Below are 20,140 nucleotides of genomic sequence, written 5' to 3'. Positions count from 1 at the left end.
AATGTGAACTTCCCCCCTGGGGGCCCACAACTCATTAGGCTCTGTGATAAACAACACAAAGGCTGCTGAGTTTTTTTTTTTAACTTTAAAGTGGCCTCTGTAAAGGCAGATACATTTCCTTACATATACATTTTTTGTGCATTTTTTCCTCTCTTAACTCCCAGAAAAGAGCCCTAAGTGGCTACGATCAGATAAAAACAAGCAATCATAGTAGAAAACACATGATTTGTTAGTGTTCATGATGTCATGAGGAGAGCTTCATTCTGGTAATGGGTCTCATGATGTAACAGGGTCATTGGTTCCTCGAAGGCTCCATCTCATAGATGCTAGAGCACCTCTTTGGCAGCTTAATCCCATGTTTTGATCCTCAAGCCTCGAGGCTGATTGGCCTTTACACCCTGACCCAACACATAAATATTACAGCTTTCTATTTGTGGAATACCCACAGAATGTATTTCTTTGTTACTTGTGTTGTATAAATGTGGCCTCTCAGAGATCTTAAGTTTGGGTTCGTTTTTTACATGATTTGCAGGCTGTAGAAATGTCTTAACATGGACTGAAAACAGTTGATATACTTTTAGGGAAGTCTCAGTGCGCTACGTCTCTATTGTGTTGCGCCATCTGGTGTTGTGTAAAAGCTACAGCTTCATACTTCAATAAGAAATTCATAAAGTGTCACAAAATGTCAGCTCTGGATATGATTCTCAACTCCAGCATGTCGTGTGTGCTCGGAGCTCCCTCTGCTGGTAAACAGGCAGGACTGCAGCTTTGACACCGAGTGAGTTTTAAATAAGTTTCAATGGCTTTTTCATGGAATAACCTGATTAGGTGTAGAGATAGCCAAGCTCAAGACATGTTTTATCCATTTATTAAAGAAAACCCTTTAAGGGGTATCACTGTACAGCAATGTGATAATTTAGTGTTTGACATGATCTATGATAGGGTCCAATGTGCCCTTAAGATGTCTGTAGTCAGGAGAATCTGACTCAACCAAACTGTGACACTAAGTAAGCTCTTAAGCCACTTTGACTTGTAGTATATCTGCAAAATGTCCCTGAGAAAAATGTTTAGGTGTTTTTGATGTAATAATTTGCTTTGGATAACCAACACGAGGGTGAAAAATTGTAGAGTAGCTCAATAATTTGAAGAAACAAAACAAAAACAGACATAATGATTTGATTAAAACAGTATATCCACATATTAAGTCTGCTGTAACATCTGAACACTTGGATTTACTCAAGTTGCTATGGCTGACAGCAACAAAATAACATTAATGTCAGTTTTGTGCATGTGTGAATTCTAGTGAGCAAGCAAGCACATAAATTTAAACACGAAGCTAAAAATCATGACTGAACAGTTTAAATGATTAGTTCAAAGTAGTGGATGGTTAAATTGTGGGGAAAAAAAGGCAAAAAGTATTTGCTAAACGGTTAAAAAAGTTTGCTTAAAATTATGAATAAATGGTTGAAATAGTTAGCTTAAAGTAGGCTAATGAAAAGTGTTAATACAGTAAGTAAAATATAATGTAAATGGTTGAAATAGTTAGCTAAAAGTATGTGAATGAAAAGTATTGATATAACTCAAAGTAATGCATAGGGCAAATGACTAAATGAAAAAGGGAAGCTTAAAATAATGAGTAAATGGTTAAAATAGTTAGCTAAAAGTAATGAAAACAGTTAAAAAATGTAAAATTTCAGCTTCACTCTGTATTTGTATTGCTGAAACCAACCTTTATTCAACTGTTCAACTGTATGAAAATTATCAATATTCACTTGTATTATATGTTTAGCACATCCAGTTTAATGAAGGGGTACATGAGCTCATCTGACAGGGCTGTGGGGGGGTACCTCAGTATAAAAGGTTGGGGATCCACTGTTTGAAGAATTGAAATGGAGCCTGAGGCAGTAATAAAACACGTGCCACTGATTATCTGTGCTGGCACTGACCAGCTGAACAGCTGAGCGCTGGTAGTAATGATGTTCATGTCAATCCACTGCGGCTGAAATCCATGAGTGCTCCTCCCTCTGTTCCAAGTGCAAAAACTGTACTTGACTGCTCTGTTTGTTTGTCTTTAACTGCTGCTATAATGTCCCCTGGCACACAGTCCTCATCCTCAGGTTATGTCACATTCCAGGGAACATGTCGGGACAGTGCTCACCTGAAACCTAACCCAACATAATAACATGCGCTCGCTTTTCATTCAGGAGAGGAATGTCATGTTTACACTTCAGCTGCAGGATGACATGATTTCTAGAAAAGTCTGCCAATCCCTTAAACAGAAAAAGCTTCAGAGAAACTTCAGAGGCTGATTTGCTCTGATCATTTTTATAAAGCTGGGAATACAGGTGAATAGCCAACGGCTTTTAACACACAAGCTGTCAAACATCTGCCCACATCTGTATCCTCCTCTCATATCTCCCATCCACAGCTCCATGTTTCCTGCCTCTAGCTGTTGTTTTTTCTCTTTTATTTGATCCTGCGCTGCTGGTTAAACTTCTTTCCACCCCATCTCTCCCTCACTCTCTGTCACTGTATGTCGATTAACCAGTCATGGCAGTGACATGTGGAATTTTTCATTACCTCGCCCCAGGGGCACCATGCTGTCTGTGCCTGTGTATCATGCTGCTTTTTTTCCACCCCTGCCTTCTCTCGCTCACACACTCATTCTCTCTCTGTGGTATTATTCTGAGTCAGCCGGTGGCGAGCTGTGGTTTGTTGTTTGTTATTCAGCCAGCTGTATGGGCCAGTAGTAGTCAGTGACTGAGCTCCTCTCCATGGCCTGTCGTCCCCCCGGCTCTGGATCCTACACTGTGGTTATCATCCCGCTCAGGACCAGCATCGACAGCCTGGATGCACTCCGCTTCTACCTATGGGTGAGGAGGGACCTGGTGTGTGTGTTGTGTGTGTGTGTGTGTGTGTACATATAAGGGGAGATATGATCTTGCACATGTGTTTTGATTCTTTTCAGATGCATGTCATTGTTTCTTTGTTGTGTGTGTGAATTTTCTCCTGAGTTAGTGATTCTTATCAGTGGTGGAAAAAGTATTCAGATCCCTTGCTGAAGTAAAAGTATTACTACCACACTGTGAAATTACTCCACTACAAGTAAAAGTCCTGCATTCAAAAACGTACTGAAGTAAAAGTAGAAAAGTATCAGCATCAAAATGTACTTAAAGTATCAAAAGTAAAAGTACTCATTATGCAGAATGGCCTCAGATTGTTTTATATATTCTAAATATATTATTGGATTATTATTATTATTGATGCATTTATGTAAGCAATTTTCTTATTTTCTCAAGGGAGGGCTCATTTTAACTACTTAATCTCCTGTTATGAGGTCTATTTTTTGTCTAATTTTATCATGTTTTTTATGTTAAATCTTGACGTGAAAAGTAACCTAAAGCTGTCAGCTAAATGCAGTGGAGTAAAAAGTACAATATTTGCCTCAAAATGTAGTGGAGTAAAAGTATAAAGTTTTTAAAATGGAAATACTCAAGTAAAGTACAAATGCCTCAAAATTGTACTTAAGTGCAGTTCTTAGGTAAATGTACTTAGTAACATTACACCACTGGTTCTCATCAGCTTCCGTTCATACTCGCATATGTTTTGTTTTCCAGGTTTCAGCTAAATAGTTTCTGAACAACTATAGTTATACTGTGGAGGCCTGTTTTCATGTCATGTTTAAAAACGAACTATACATTGTCTGTCAAAAAGATTTGATTTATTACTCAAAGTTAAGCATTTACCACTTCTTGAGTCTGTAAGTGTCACCAGTTTGGTACATTTGGCAAAGATACATTAACATGACCTTTTCTGCTCCTCTGGAATGTGGAAGAAATGGATTCATTTAGTCATTTGAGCCTCCTTTTTTTAAAATAATGGTGTTCCAAAATTAAACTTGAAGTGATACTAAAATACAAACGAAAAAACATGTACTTTACGTTTAGGAAAAAATGATTAAAATGATTAGACCACCCTTGTTTTCCTCACTTTATTCTTAATTTTAATGCCTGGTACAAGTAAAGGTACATTTCATTGGACAAATATAATGACAACAACAAAAATAGCTGATAGCAATTTAAAAAGACATTTTGCATGGTTTTCTTGATAATAACCAAAATCATAATCAAGAAAACCATGGAAAATGTCCAGATATCAGCTCTTAAATTAAACTCTTATCAGCTATTTTTGTTGTTATCATTATATTTGTCCAATAAAATGTACCTTTACTTGTACCATGTACATGTTTTTTCATTTGTATTTCAGTATCACTTCAAGTTTAATTTTGGAAAACCATTATTTTAAGAAAAGAAGGCTCAAATGACTAAATGAAACCATTTCTTCCACATTCCAGAGGATTGTACCAGGCATTAAAATGAGCAAGAAATTGAAGAAAACAAGGGTGGTCTGATAATTTTTTCCATGACTGTATATACCATATAAAGTATATAAATTGTGAAATTGTCTGAAATTTATAAATTCAATTACAACCTCTGAATATAATGCAGTCCAGTACAGACATCACCACTAACTATCAATAATAAAAATATAACTGAATTATACAACTCTATAACAGTGTCAGAAAAACAACAACTGCCCATTATTTGCATCATAAAAGTTGACTTAAGGTTGGATTGTGTTTAGACTGTGCACAGGTAGCCATTGAATATATTTAGACATATACTTCTGTAGTGGAGTTATAATAAAGCAATTTTTGACCAACTGTATAACATCTTTACATTACATTTACATATATGCATCACACTGAAATAAGTCTTTGAGTATTAAAAAACCTCTAAATAAAATGTGATGTAGATATTTTTAATATAGGGAAGGATTGTCAACAGAAAGGCACAGTCATAGCCGTGGATTTAAAAAATACTGAGATAATTATAACAAGTTTCTGCAATTTACTACTCCCCTAAAAATACCAAAAAATGTCTTAAATTTTCATTTCATATATAGATTTTTTTATATTTTATTGATCCAGCCTTGCCGTTAAATAATATTGCCTGTAAATCAAATTTTCCCAAAACAAATATGAAAATGCTTTTTCGAAGCCTTCTCCACCCTACCAGAAATCCTAATCCTAATCTAGCAGGAAAAATCTGCATTCTTTATTAATTTCTCATTTATTTTTTTACCTTTAAGTACTCAAATTGAAATACACTTGTTTGCAGATAAATGTAATCTTCCTTTAAAATACTCACTATTGAGTTCTTAATTGTTGAATGGAAAATAGCCCAGTACTAGTTATTAAACTGACTTTAACTGGTAAAATAACAGCATTTACTGTGTAGTCTTGAGACAACTGGTTTATTCATGTAATAACAAGTGGAAGTTGCTTTCTTTTTTTACTGAAAATGTCATTTAAATGCTTGAGTGACTCTATTTCTTTGCTCTATGTCTGAGTGTTATTTGGAGGTAGCATGACTGCAGTCGTTCCACTGACACATTCCCACATGTCAGGTCTGCTCCTCACAGCTTCCTGTTAAGGCTCAATATAACCCACAAACTCTAAATCCATTATTATAAGAGGAGATGTCAAACAGTAACTCAAAGTAATGTATTTGAGATTATTTAGGGAGACGTACAGCTGTAAGATTAAGTAAATTGAACTTTTTATTGCATATCTTAAACAAACCCAGGTAAAATCAAACATTCACTAGTGATACAATAGTGTCACGAGTTTCTAATGATCCATCTCATTGTTGATTACCTTAAAACTGACAAAGTGACTGACTGTGACGTCCTGACCTCATGATACCAAAGGTGGATCACCCGCCACCATATATTATGATTCCCTGCTTGTTGTAGCACTGTTAGCGCTGTGTGAGCCCATTTAAAGTGCATGTAACCCATCTGAGTGCATACAATAGAACTAAAGGCATCCTGCTGTTCTGTAGATTGGCTTTGCTGATATAAACAAAGCCTTGGGGCCTCTGGAAGACAACAGGCAGTGCTGTGTGATCACACTGCTTTACATCAGGCTGCGGGCCGGCTCCCATGGTGCCGACAAAACACGCGTACCTAAACTAAACTTGTCACATAAACACATTTAGGAATATTTTATTAAAGGTATAATATGTAACTTTCTGCCTTAAAATGCCAAAAAACAACAAGACATATGCTATATATTGTGTACTCACTGTTACATGTTTTTAACCAGGTATTTTAACTGGATAAAGTCAAGTAAATTACATTTTATTTATATAGCCCAGAATCACAAATCACAGATTTGCCTCAAAGGGCTTTACAGACTGTCAGTGGCGGTTCTAGATGAATTTTACTTGTGAGGGTCAAGGAGGAGCCAGTGTTTAATCAGAGCACATTAAAAAGCGGCAAAGATGATATTTAAGCATTCAAAACTTTATTTTAGCTTATTTGAAAATCTCATTTAAGTATATTTGGAAGATACAAATACATTGGTTGAAATGTTGACACTAACCAACAATAACAGTTTTTTTTGTACGACACTGACATTTCTCATTTTTGTGCACAATTACTTTTTTGTTTATTTTGAAAGTACAGTGAGAGTGATCTTTTTTATATATGCACAAGCTTTTATTGCCCAATTAAACGATTATACAATGTACACATTCAGGGTCCTTTTTGTGCACGATGAGATATTGTTTCAACAAAAAAAGGTAAGAATTGTTAAGTCGTTCATCGTTATAGATCGATCATTTTTATTATTAATTTGACACAGGGGCCACAGCAGGGGCCAAGGGCTTCTACACAGGGGCAGTGGCCCTTGTAGGCCCCTCTGTAGAACCGCCACTGCAGACTGTACATGGTACAACACCCTCTGTCCTTAGACCCTCACATCAGCAAGGGAAAAACTCCTAAAAAAAAAACTTTTAACAGGGTAAAAAGAAGAAGAAGCCTCAGGCAGAGACAGAGGAGGATCCCCTCCCAGGACGGACAGACGTGCAATAAATGTCTTTGTACAAGATTTAACCCTTAATAGGGCATTCATTGAAATACTTGCAAATTCCAAATTTCAACCCTAGAGAATATTGGAGGATATTACATGCAGCCAGAATGTGTAAAATAAACATACGGACCCGGGGGAGGGGGGTCATATTTTGAGAAAAAGGTTAAGAGATTAAAGTGGTGAATCTGCGAGAAAAAAGTTGCTTTTTTTTCCTCACTTCTTTCTTGTAAATCTGTGACTTTTTTCCTGCAGATTTACCACTTTAAATCTCTGAAATCGGCAACTTTTTTTCTTGTAGATTTGCCACTTTAATCTAGTAAATTTGCAACTTTTTTTCTTGAAATATTATTTTATTTCTTACTCATTTATTACTCATTTTAGATCTCCGCTGAAGTTACCAAATATAGTTCTTCGCCTGATAAAGGCTTTAGTCATCAGACATCTGAATCTTTAGTTATCAGAGAAACAAGCTGAGTAAACATTAACAGCAGCATTCTGCCAAACAGCCGATTTTTAAAGTTAAGCTGCTTTATTCAATGTTTATACTGGTTTTAATCACTGGGTTCATTTGTTTTGGAGAGGAGGACATTTGAGGATAATTCTGCTACAGTTAAAAACCTCCTGAAAGTCTGAATCAGAAGTTATCAGATAACCAAGATAGAATAGAATAGAATCTTTCATGTCATTATACAGCAGTACAACAAAATTCATATGTGCAACTACTAAAAACAATGCAGTACACACAATCACAACACAATTACTTCCACATGACAATAAAATACATACAGCATACTAAAACTTAAAACATGAGTAAAGATGACTAAATGTTAGCAGCAAATCAGCTTGCAGCCCCTCCAGGCTGTCCTATACCTTCCAAACAGTGTAGGAGAAACACTGATTTTTACTGTGAAACAGCTTTATTTTGTGTGTTTACTGGTTTTAATCACCTGGTCCATCTGTTTTGGGGAGGAGGAGGTTTCTGCAAATAATTTGTGTAAAATCTCTGTAAAAACCTCCTGAACGATAAACACTGAAGGAATCTTAAGCAGGAGAAGCTGACTGAAATGGTGGGGAAGACGACAAATCCTTAGATCCCACCCAACTTCACATCACCAAACTCTGTCTTTTATTATTATTTTGATTGAGAGCCAAAGCTGCAGATATTTATAATGTTTTAAGCATTTGTGAGAACTTTATCCTGATTTGTTTTAAAGTAGACAGAGGAATATGTCAGAAAATGAAGTAGTCACTGGCTGAACTGTTAGGATGCGCCAACATTTATTATCATTCTGGTCACAAACCTGGATGATAACCATGAAGGTTAATTTCATTTTCACATTACAACCTAAAATTCCTGAAAACCTGATCAAACTCTGTTCACCCCCCCACCCCACCCCCTCAGGTTAAGCGCCTAAAGGATCTAGAGAAGGAGAAAGACGCTCTGTACTCTGGTCTGGAGATCCTGGAGAAGGCCCGTCTCTGGTACCTCCAGCGGCTGGAGGAGAACAGAGCCAGGCAGGACAACATCGAGGCCAAAAGTGGGCTCGGCTCACGCGAGGAAAGCGCAGCAGAGGTATGATGCAGGAGCGGGGTCAGGCCCTCATTGACTTTACTGACCATTGCTCAGTGTAGTCAAAGTCAAAGTCAAAGTCAGCTTTATTGTCAATTTCTTCACATGCAGCAGACATACAAAGGAATCAAAAGTATGTTTCTTGTTAGACCAAGGTGAACACAAGACAAGAAATTTCTAACACTTAAAGTAAACAGTAAAGTGCACAGCACAAAAAAATAGCACCAAACTTATCCTAACACTAAAGTAGACAATAAATAAAGTGCACAGTAGATGAAGACATATAAACCGACTGATTTGATGAATGATGATAATTTTGGAATAAATTGGGAACAAGTTATGGGAATTATCGCAGAATTCCAAATGTGAGATGAGGAAGGACCCCTGCTCTGCAGCGCTGTAAGAGCCCACTGTCACATTGTCACCTTGTTTCCATGTAAATTAACTTGAAAAAGATTATGAAATGAACATGATTTTGAAAAGAAGAATTCATTGCAATGGTACAATACTGTCTTCCCCTGTCTTCCTTTCCTGTTCACCTTTGCCTTATTTATTTATTGATTGATTGATTGATTGATTGATTGATTGATTGATTGATTGATTGATTGATTGATTGATTGGTTGGTTGGTTGGTTGGTTGGTTGGTTGGTTGATTGATTGATTGATTGATTGATTGATTGATTGATTGATTGATTGATTGATTGATTGATTGATTGATTGATTGATTGATTGATTGATTGAAGTTTATTTTTCGAATATGAAAACAAATAATAATAAAAAAGAGTCAGACAAAACATTTAACATGACATGTAGAATACATATTCGAAAAGGAATGAGAAGAAGTAAAACTTATAAACTCCCACCCCCTCTCCTTAAATATGAATTAAATATGTTAAAATCCTTGTCTAAACATGTCTTGTATTACAAAAACATAAATATAATTTACCTATACAGCGTAATTATACATACATACATACAAACACACGCATGCATACATACGAAAGGAAAAGAAACAACAACACAAGGAAAAGAAACAACAAAACAAGGAAAAGAACAACAACACAAAGAAAAGAAACAACAACACAAAATGACAACCAGTGTAAAAAAGATCACAGTACCCTCATAACACTTGGTGCTACCAAACATCTCCCTCATCCATGTACCTCTGGAAAATAGTGTCTTTGTACCTCGTTTTAAACTGTTTCATGTTTGGACATTGTGAGCTTGTTCCATAGTGTGTGTGTGTGTGTTGTATATGTTTGGACGGGATGATGGCCCATTTCGTTGTCCTAGGACTTGTTACTCTGTTCAATGACAATAAAGTTGAATCTCATCTCATTATTTGGTGGGGGGGTGACACCTGACAGCCTGGTGGATAAAGCTGTTGGCGAGTCTGGTGGTGCGTGCACAGAGGCTCCTATACCATCTCCCAGAGGGCAGGAGGCTGATCAGATTGTGTGCGGGGTGGCTTGTACTGTCACTCATGGTGTCCCTGTGTCCCCACAGGCTCGGTCCTGCCTCCTCAGGTCTCGTATCCAGCGGGTGAACGGCTCTCTGGGCTCTGTGATGGCTGAGCCTAATGTCACCAGCAGCACCCCCTCTCTGCCCGACGCAGTGGCAGACAGCGACCTCCGGTGGCACAACACAGTCCTGACTCAGGTTAGAAGAACAATATGTTGTTGAAAAGTTTCTTTTGGGAGAAGATGAGGTAGATTAATTGGTAACGCTTTAGAATAAGGTCCTTAATAACCATTAATTAACAAGTAATAAGGCATTGTTCTCGCTTTAGATCCGGTAGTTGCAAAAAGCATAGTTAACTTATAGTTAACTTATAATAGATGAGCAATACAGTATATTTTAATATCAATAAGCAAACAAAATAAGATTAATAATAAAGGCATGGCAAAGACATAATGGGTGGGTCATGGGTGTTTGTAATGCCATTATTAACTCTTATATAAGCTTATAAACACACAACAATGTTAATAAGCATCTTGTATGGACTTACAAGGGCCGTATTACTTGTTAATTAATGGTTATTACAAGGACCTTAATATAAAGCGTTACCGATTCATTTACTACACACCCTTAACAGGCTTCAAACTGTTTTTTTCCCTTATGAAAAAGACGCATGAAACCCCAACTTGTGAAGAGTACACATGAACTCTGGACATGTGTTTTGTGTCCAACATACAGTCATGGAAAAATTATTAGACCACCCATCATTTTAATGCCTGGTAAAACTAAAGGTACATTTGTTTGGACAAATATACATTTTCCATGGTTTTATTGATCATGATTTTGGTTAATATCGAGAAAACCATGGAAAATGTCTAGATATCAGCTCTTGAATGAAACTCTTATCAGCTATTTTTGTTGTTATCATTATATTTGTCCAAACAAATGCACCTTTAGTTGTAACAGGCATTAAAATGAACAAGAAAATTAAGAAAACAAGGGTGGTCTAATATATTTTTCCATGACTGTATGAGGTGCAGGCATGTGTGATTATTACACGTTTATATTGTTTTTCATCCACATGTGTTTATTTCACATTTCAACACATTATACATGTGAAAAATATGCATGTGAACTACAAACACATGGTTTTTGTTGTTTTTTCCACATGTGAATTGTAAACATATGTAATTATTTTTACAGTGGTGGAAAAAGTATCCAGATCCCCAACTTAAGTAAAAGTACTAATACCACACTTTGAAATTACTCCCCTACAAGTAAAAGTCCTGAATTTAAAACTTACTGAAGTAAGAGTACAAAAGTATCAGCATCAAAACTTACTTAAAGTATCAAAAGTAAAAGTACATAATATGCAGACTGGACCCACTTACATTGTTTTATATATTTTAAATATATTATTAGGTTATTTGTTTTGATGCTGTTTTGATGATTAATGTTAGCACTTTAATTTTGTAAAGATAGGGCACATTTTTTACTACTTAATATACTGTTATGAGGCTTAATTTTTAAAAAATGTCTAATCATTTTTAATGTATCATTTTTTTATGTTAAATCTTGATGTGAAAAGTAACTAAAGCTGTCAGCTAAATGTAGTGGAGTAAAAAGTACAAGATGTAATGTAGTCAAGTAGAAGTATAAAGTTACATAAAATGGAAATACTCAAGTAAAGTACTAGTACTTCAAACTGTACTGAAGTACAGAACTTGAGTAAATGTACTTATAACTTCCCACCACTGTATTTTTACATGTAAGCACATAGACACATGTGAAAAGTATACATGTGAATATAAACATGTTTTTCCACAGGTGAACTGCTAGCACATATGATTATTTCACATGTGAACACATTAAATCCTCACATGTAAAAAATATAATTTTTTTCCTTTTCCTCCACGTGATCTGCACCCTTCAAGTCCATATTGTGTTTTTTACATGTGTTGAATTAAAATATTCGCATGTAAAATAATCACACATGCAGGTTACATCTGGAAATTTTACATGTTTGACATATTTATATTGTGTTTTTCCCATTTAACTGCTCCTGCACTGCAAGAAAGCCAACTTGTATTTTTTGGCCTAAAACAGTGATTTGTATGTAATGTAAGTTAGCACAACAAAGGAAGCCAGTTGTATGCTCAAAAAGTGTTTGTGAGTTATTGTTACTTATATCTTTAAGTTGGGGTTCACAACAAGGGACAATAGTTCTGCTAAGTCTTATTTCTTCGTTGTGAAATGCGGGAAAGCGGTGAAATTCAGTCATTAGCGAAAGCTAGCGGCTAACTGATGCTAGCGGCACTGCTTGTTACAGCTACAAGAGTAGCCATTAGCCTATCAATGCTAACTCAAAATTGTGGTTGCAATTTATTACAATGTAAATTATAAGTTAGTGCAACTTACAGTTAGGTTGACAAAAATCAGAATTCAGAGTTAAGCAAACTCAAAAACAAAACTTAAAATATTTACTTTAATTGTCCAACTTAAAATTTTATTGAAGTTGGTTGCCTTGAAATTTTGAGTTCACCCAACTTTTCTTTTTTTGCATTGTGTCCACCAGGGGTGTTTGTGTTTCCATTTTCCATACATTCTACATGATTCTCTATTTGTGTCTTCATGTTATGACCATATTTTCCACCTTTGGCAGGAGGTGAGTGACAAGAATCGTCAGATCTCCATGTTAGAATTGGAAAAGGACGCTCTCCTTGTAAAGCTTGATGAACTACAGGCCCAATGATCACACACACACACGAGCTCTACTGCAAACTCACATTTCACTCCATGTCACTCAGTTACTAACTTTTAACTACTTGTAAATATGTATTTAAATTAATAAATCACAGTAAAAGATGCATCATTTGCTTCTGTGTGTTGTTTTCATACAAGCCAGTTTTGCTGAAGCGTTGAATAACTTGACTGACATGTTATTACTGTAATGACTCACTAACTGACATTATCAGCATAGCCAAGCTTGCTGTCATCATGTAACATGAAGTAATTGTTAATGTGAAGCCATAAACAACATAAGCAGTTAAAATAACAGGACTTTGCAGTTATTCTTATCATGATGATAATAATCGCATTGTTTTGTCTTGATTTAACAATTATAACAATGTTGGAATTCATTGTATTAGTGTCGTGTTTAGATTGTCAGCTTTTAAGTACAATTTATATTCCTCTTGTTAACTGTGTGAAGGGCGTGCAGTACAATATGCATGGTGGAAATCAACTAAGTGAATAATTGTATATTCAAGTACTGAATTCAGGAACAATTTTGAGGTGTTTTACCTTGTTCAAGCACAGAATTTGGATCCCCCCCCCCAAAAAAAAACAACTACTCAGCATAACTGGGAAGCTGTGTCTGATTCTGCTGAGATGAAACGGTATTCACTGAAAATCAGACATATTTCTAGGCTGTTTACACAGAGCAGAGAGGAGAGGACAGGAGAGGTTGCAAGTAGGGGTTGTAAAAATGCAAATAGTTCAATATGTACAGCATGTGGAGACCCATTTTTTGTGGGCATATAGGAGGTGATTTGACTTGTGGGTAGGCCTGTCTTGATAATTACTATATCGACTTACCGTTCAATATATTAAAATGAACACGTTATTTTTTTCTGGACTCAATATATTGTCGTTTACATGGTGACTTTTTGTGCTTTTTTGTGTTGTGTTTAAAGTAAAGCTGTAAATGTTTGACAGGCAGTACCAATTGCTGAAAAAAAAAACTATATTTCCTAAGCAGCCATTCCAGCTGTTTATATGCTATTTTAATAATTAAATGATTTAATACATAATGATTATCTCATTGCAATATTTTGTTATCAGAGCCTGAAAGTCTATTTTATTTGTTTTGGTTGTAGTTTATTTATGTTTTATTTATCTAGGATATTTTAATATTTCTTTTCCCCATTTCAATCCCATTGTTTAATATTCCCAAGATTTAAAAATTCATTGTTGTGGAAAAGGATGTTCTTATTCTGCTCTAATATTATTATAAAACTAAAAACAACAATGTATTGTCATAAAAAATGTGTTATCTTCACAGGCCTACTTGTGGGCACCCGTAATTCCATGTTATCCCAATTTATTTATCTTTTTAAACATTTATCAGAGAAATACAACTTTTTCTATGCTGTTATGATTATGATGATGTCATTATAACTGTGTTATTCTGCACAAAAGACCTTTTTGTGTTATTCCCACATCTAGCCATGATTGTGCTGTTTCCGTAGAGGTGCAGGCCTTATAAATTGCAGTTAAATACAAGGCCACACTGAGTAAAATGTAAAACGAGCAAAAAACGCCCTGAAACGGCTTTGGGTTCAGAGAGTTAATCAGCACACTGTGAATGACATCACTATTGCACAGTATCTACTGGTAAAACTTTATTCATTGCAACAAAAAAAAAAAACTAAGTCCATTTAATCCCAAATGGTGGATATGCTTCTGAACATTTTTCAGCACTTTAAGCTGAAGTGCATCAATACTTGTTTCTGCAGTACACAGGGACGACCCTGCATCACTATGTGTCCTGTTACTCCCCGTTGTTCTGCTTCCTCCTCTGAATGTGGGCTCTCTGTTTGGACACGTCGCAGCAGCCTGTCCTGGTGGTCCCGCACTGATCTCACTCCAGCTGATAAACTTTATCTATCCAAGTCATCGTGCATGTTTGCAGGTATTTTCTTTCCTGCACTGCACAAATCTGCAGCCTCAAACACAGAAGACAACATTTGCAAGATTATTAATAATTAACTATAATCTGACACCCATATAGCACTTCTCTGATTGTTTAATTTTATCTTTTCCCTATTTCAACACACCAATCTGAGTCTCTTTGTAGTCAATTTGTGTCTTTTTGTGGTTGGTTTTAAGTCTTGTTGTAGTTGCTTTGTGTCTCTTTATGGTTGAATTTGAGTTTCTTTGCAGTTGTTTTGTGTTTCTTTGTGGTTGATTTGTGTCTCTTTGTAGACATTTTGAGTCTTTGGTTACTTGTTGTCTCCTTGAAGCTGATTTTTGTATCTTTGTAGACAAGTTTTGTCTCTTTATAGCTGATTTGGGTCTCTGTGTAGTTGTATTTTGAGTCTTGTTGTAGTGTAGTTGATTTGTCTTTGTGTAGTTGCATTGTGTCTCATAAAACATTTTGTGTCTCTTTGCAGTCCTTTTGTGTCTGTGTAGATGATTGTGGAGCTGTGGAGTTGTAGTTGATTTTTAGTTGATTTATAGTTGAGTTTCAGCCTCTTTGTAGACAATTTATGTCTCTTTGTAGACATTTTGGGTCTCTGTGGTTGTTGTCTCTTTGAGTCTCTTTGGAACTGATTAATGTATCTTTGTAGACAAGTTGTGCCTCTTTATAGCTTATTTGTCTCTTTGCGGCCCGTTTGTGTCTCTGTGTTGTATTGTGTCTCATAAAAAACATCTTGAGCCTCTTTGTAGTTGTTTTGTGTCTCTTTGTGGTTGATTTGTGTCTCATCTATATTTTGTGTCTCTTTTATATTTTGGGTCTCTTTGCAGTCCTTTTGTGTCTGTGTAGTTGATTGTGTGTCTTGTTGTAGTTTTGGATCTCTTTATAGTTCCGTTTCAGCCTCTTTGTAGTTGCTTTGTGTCTCTTTGTGGTTGATTTATGTCTCTTTGTAGACATTTTGAGTGTCTGTGGTTACTTGTTGTCTCTTTGAGTCTCTTTGGAACTGATTTATGTATCTTTGTAGACAAGTTGTGCCTCTTTATAGCTGATTTGTGTCTCTTTGCGGCCCATTTATGTCTCTGTGTAGTTGTATTGTGTCTCATAAAACATCTTGAGCCTCTTTGTAGTTGTTTTGTGTCTCTTTGTGGTTGATTTGTGTTTCTTTTATAAAAATTGTGAGTCTCTGAAGTTGCTTTGTGTCTCTTTGTAGTTGTCTTGTGTCTCATTTATATTTTGTGTCTCTTTGTAGTCCTTTTGTGTCTGTGTAGTTGTATTGTGTGTCTGGTTGTAGTTTTGGATCTCTTTATAGTTGAGTTTTAGCCTCTTTGTAGTTGTTTTGTGTCTCTTTGTGGTTGATATGTGTATCTATAGACATTTAGAGTTTCTGTAGTTGCTTTTTGTCTCTGTTTTGAGTCTCTTTGAAGCTGATTTGTTTATTTTTGTAGACAATTCATGTCTCTTTGTGGCCATTTTGTGTCTTTCATGGTTGTTCTGGCCCTTTAATACTATTTGTGAGTCTTTTTGGTGTCTTGTTGGAGTCATTTTTTGTTTGTTGCGTATCTTCCTGGTTGGTACGTGTCTCTTTGAGTGACATTTTTTAGGTAAAGATCAGGGGGCCCCCGACACGTTGGGCCCCTGGGCCTGTGTCTGGCAGACTCGTTCAGTAATTTATCCAACAGTGGAGTTATTGTCTGCAAAAGTATGTTTACTCCCCGGCCTGTGGTGGCCCTGTGTCTCTGACTGTTTGTGTGGAGGAGTTGTTGTTATTCTTACAGTAATCACAAGATTACTAGATTTGATTTGAGAGAAGACAGGAGCTATATAAGGGTGTTTTGTTGTATCTGTTGGTTTAAAAAAAAATAAGGTTTGTGGATTTTTTGAGGCAATTTGTTGTGACAGGATGAAACAAATTGAAACGATCCAGACGATTCTGCAAAGTCATAAACCTTTCTTCTGTTTCTGCATTAAATCTCATTCGTGCATTAGCTACAACCTTTCCAGTAAAACTGCAGCAATGCCTGCAAGGAATCTGTGCTGGAATCTGATTAGAATCAGCCTGTGTGCACCAGGAAAGAAAACATCCATTATGGCAGAGGCTTTCATTTAAGTAGCATCATGTTCTCTATCTTCAGAGTACCACTGAACCATCAAGCCCAGGGTACCAGCACTTGGCTAATTATTGGGTCTAATTCACAAACACCTTTTGTTATGGGTATGTCACGCCTTTGTGCTTGTCAATGCCATTCTTCCATACCAGCACGGTTCACATGAACTGCACTCTGCTGGTCTCTCCAAACCCATTTTACTTGTATACAATATCATGTTTACTTTTCCACCCAATTTGTGGTTTATGGGAAAATCAGAAATTGTGAGCTGTTTCCGTGCAGGTCAGCGGAGGTGGGAAGTATAAACACACAAATAGTGCTCCCTGATAAATGCATTCCTGAAGCTATTAGTGAAGAAAAACTTCCTGAGAACCCGGAGGTATACAGTAGAGTAAGTTGGTGGTCTTTGAAGAGCACTCAGCTCACTCTTCTGAATAGACACTTGTGGTTTGAGGCGTCCTTTCTGCGCTTGAGGGAAAACTTAAGCCTCATTACTGTAATGTAGTGTTCACTTCCATTGGCCGAAACTAAACACAACACTTATATCAGTTTCAGACAGAATAAACATCAAGTAACTTTTGATACGTAATTGCAGGAAAATCACAGCTGTGATTAATAATTTGATTAAATTAAAGCCTGACAGATATGGGATTTTTGGGACTGATACCAATTTGAGAAGGAGAAAGTTCACCATCCATGATCAATATAGTGGCCGATAGATTGAAACCTTGAGCTAGCATAATATATATTTTTTTTTTTCTATTTGGATTGTGGTTGGATGTATAATGGATTATGTTCAGTTACAGTATCAGTCAGTTGCTGAGAATTAAAAATAAATAATAAATTAAAATAAAATTAAAATAAATCGCTTAATAGCACTGTACGCTCAGTGTCAGTCAATTGCTGAGAATTTAAATAAATAATAAATAAAAATAAAATAAATAGCTAAATAGTACTGTACGCTCAGGATCAGTCAATTGCTGAGAATTTAAATAAATAATAAATAAAAATAAAATAAATAGCTAAATAGTACTGTACGCTCAGGATCAGTCAATTGCTGGGCATTTAAATAAATAAATAGCTAAATAGTACGATACCTTCAGTATCAGTCAATTGCTGAGAATTTAATAAATAATAAATAAAAATAAAATAAATAGCTGAATAGTACTGTATGTTCAGTATCAGTCAGTTGCTGAGCATTTAAATAAATAAATAACATAGAAGAAATAGCTACAGTATATGTCACCATTTCTAAAAGCCCCAAGCATCATTTTCTGCATTAATGTTCTGTAAAAAAAGGTTTTCATCTCAATTAAGATACATATATGCTGATACAGATACCAATATGTGCAAAAATTGGCTTAAAAGGCTCTAGATTAAATGGCTGCATTACATTAAGGTGCATGGAACTCAGTTATTGTTATTACTGACACTTGTGCTTCTGCTGTGATGATGTTGTCCATTTAGTTTGTATTATACATAACTTCTGTTTGATGCATGGCATTATACTGTTGGACCCATCCTTCATAGGTAATTCACAAGACTTTAATATTACTCACAACTCAACAACAATTTGTTTAGGAATATCCAAATTAATATATTGTCCTCCTCTAATTTCATCTTTAAGAAGAAATTAAAAGCTTAACTTGTAAACTGTCCTACAAAAAAAGTAATAACTATTTTGTATAATATTAAATATATAGTATATTCCCCTCAGTCACTTTATAATGGCAAAGGCTTTTTTCATTTTTAATGTAACACCAAGTAATAAAAAACATGGTCCTGACCTGATAATGTTATCAAGTACACAAACGCTTGTTTCAAAAAAGAAATATTAGAGGAAACAAAGCAATAAAAGCATAAAACTTCATCAATTTATTGTGATGTTTCACAATGTAATATCCATCAGAAAATTTGTGTTTTTTTTCTGATGGATGTTTTCTCCCTACATGTAAACAAACTGCTCAGTGTATAGACTGTGGAATAAAATCAGACAGTAGAAATCTTGTCAGTTAGGAATATTCAACTTTCCTTCCGATTTAATTAATGCACATCAGATCATATTGAGAGAGAGCAAACTGTTTCCCCGCTGTCTCTGAGGCCAGTTTTGGATTCTCCATCACTGTTGCAGTCTGTCCGGTTACGCGCGTCTCCAAGTGACGTCTCCATCCCGGACAAGTCCAACAGGCTCTGCAGGTGTTTGATATAGTCAATAGCCGCACGCAGGGTCTCCACTTTACTGAGCCGTTTGTCCTCAAACTCTTGCGGCAGATGCTCCCGGAGCCGCGCGTAACCTTCGTTTACGCAGCGCACTCGATGGCGCTCCCTTTCATTCCTTTTCCGGATAAACGCAGGCTCGAAGGAGTAATCACACACACCGAGGGGGACGTGGAAGGGGAAATAGGTTAACCGTCTGTAGGGGGACCTCTGGCCGTGCACAGAGTCCAGGTATGCAGCGTCCAGGTGGAAGGGCAGTCCGAGCCGGAGCGCGTCCTTGTAGTTGTTGTCCATGGAGAAGCCGTGGAGAGTCAGTGGAGGGACATACGGGACATGCTCCATCAGCTCCTTACTGTGATAAGACATCTCTCTAAAAATTAAAAAGGAGATAAAACACTGTAAAATATATACAGTTAATTCTTCAGCATCGATGCAGCTCACAGTGTCAGAATCTCCTCACAGTCATCCCGTGGTTCCTTTTAAATCTCGCCACTTTGTGATTAAATATTTAGATTGTGATCTTTAACAAGTGTCCACTTCTTCATCTGGCTTACTCTGTCAGTCTGTGTGACAACATGTTTGTTGGGGTTTTGAGTCTGAAGGCATGGTGGGTGTGATCCGGGGCGGAGATGCAGCCATGGGTTTCTCATCAAGATAAAAACTGTTTACATAACGTTTTCTTCCTTCCGTTGGCTCTGTGAAGCAACTCTCATCATGAATTATATCAGGCAAACTTTAAGGGCTACACTCATGTCATAGCTACTCTATATTCAGATTTTTGTATACTTGAGATGGAAAACTTAGGAATAAAATTGTAAAAAAAAAATAAAACAAAAAAATATGATCATATCTATGTTTACTCCTGGACAAGTCATTTAAAAAAAAGTAATTTAAAAAAGTGTATATAGTGTTAATGCAGAGGAGGTTTAATCAAAATCACACATAGGAATGATTAATATGCATTATTTTATTCAGTTACACCATTTGAGTCTGAATTGAATCACAATTAATTTAATAATATCAGTGATGAAAAGTGTTTATTTACAGAAACTTTAATGTTTTAAGCAGACTGTTATCACTTCTGTACATTTTTTTTATAATAACATGGCAATATAACATCACAGAAAGTAAAATAACTATACAATGAGACAATA

At 36.0% G+C, this 20,140-nt stretch overlaps 2 protein-coding genes across 2 annotated transcripts; one reads left to right on the top strand and one right to left on the bottom strand.

Annotated features, from left to right (window-relative positions):
- The first annotated feature begins 2,774 nt into the window (after nt 1-2,774).
- sapcd1 (suppressor APC domain containing 1) lies at nt 2,775-12,775 on the top strand. Its single transcript, XM_059325443.1, has 4 exons — nt 2,775-2,873; nt 8,340-8,510; nt 10,014-10,166; nt 12,628-12,775. The coding sequence occupies exons 1-4, from the start codon at nt 2,775-2,777 to the stop codon at nt 12,715-12,717; spliced, it is 513 nt and encodes a 170-aa protein (XP_059181426.1). The 3' UTR covers nt 12,718-12,775.
- Nucleotides 12,776-18,738: 5,963 nt separating this feature from the next.
- On the bottom strand, nt 18,739-19,491 carry LOC131961122 (achaete-scute homolog 4-like). Its single transcript, XM_059326392.1, has one exon. The coding sequence runs from the start codon at nt 19,350-19,352 to the stop codon at nt 18,828-18,830; it is 525 nt and encodes a 174-aa protein (XP_059182375.1). The 5' UTR covers nt 19,353-19,491; the 3' UTR covers nt 18,739-18,827.
- Between the last annotated feature and the right edge of the window lie 649 nt (nt 19,492-20,140).

This window comes from Centropristis striata, chromosome 22, assembly GCF_030273125.1.
Source record: "Centropristis striata isolate RG_2023a ecotype Rhode Island chromosome 22, C.striata_1.0, whole genome shotgun sequence".
NCBI classification, from domain to species: domain Eukaryota; kingdom Metazoa; phylum Chordata; class Actinopteri; order Perciformes; family Serranidae; genus Centropristis; species Centropristis striata.
This window is presented reverse-complemented; position numbering and strand designations above follow the sequence as displayed.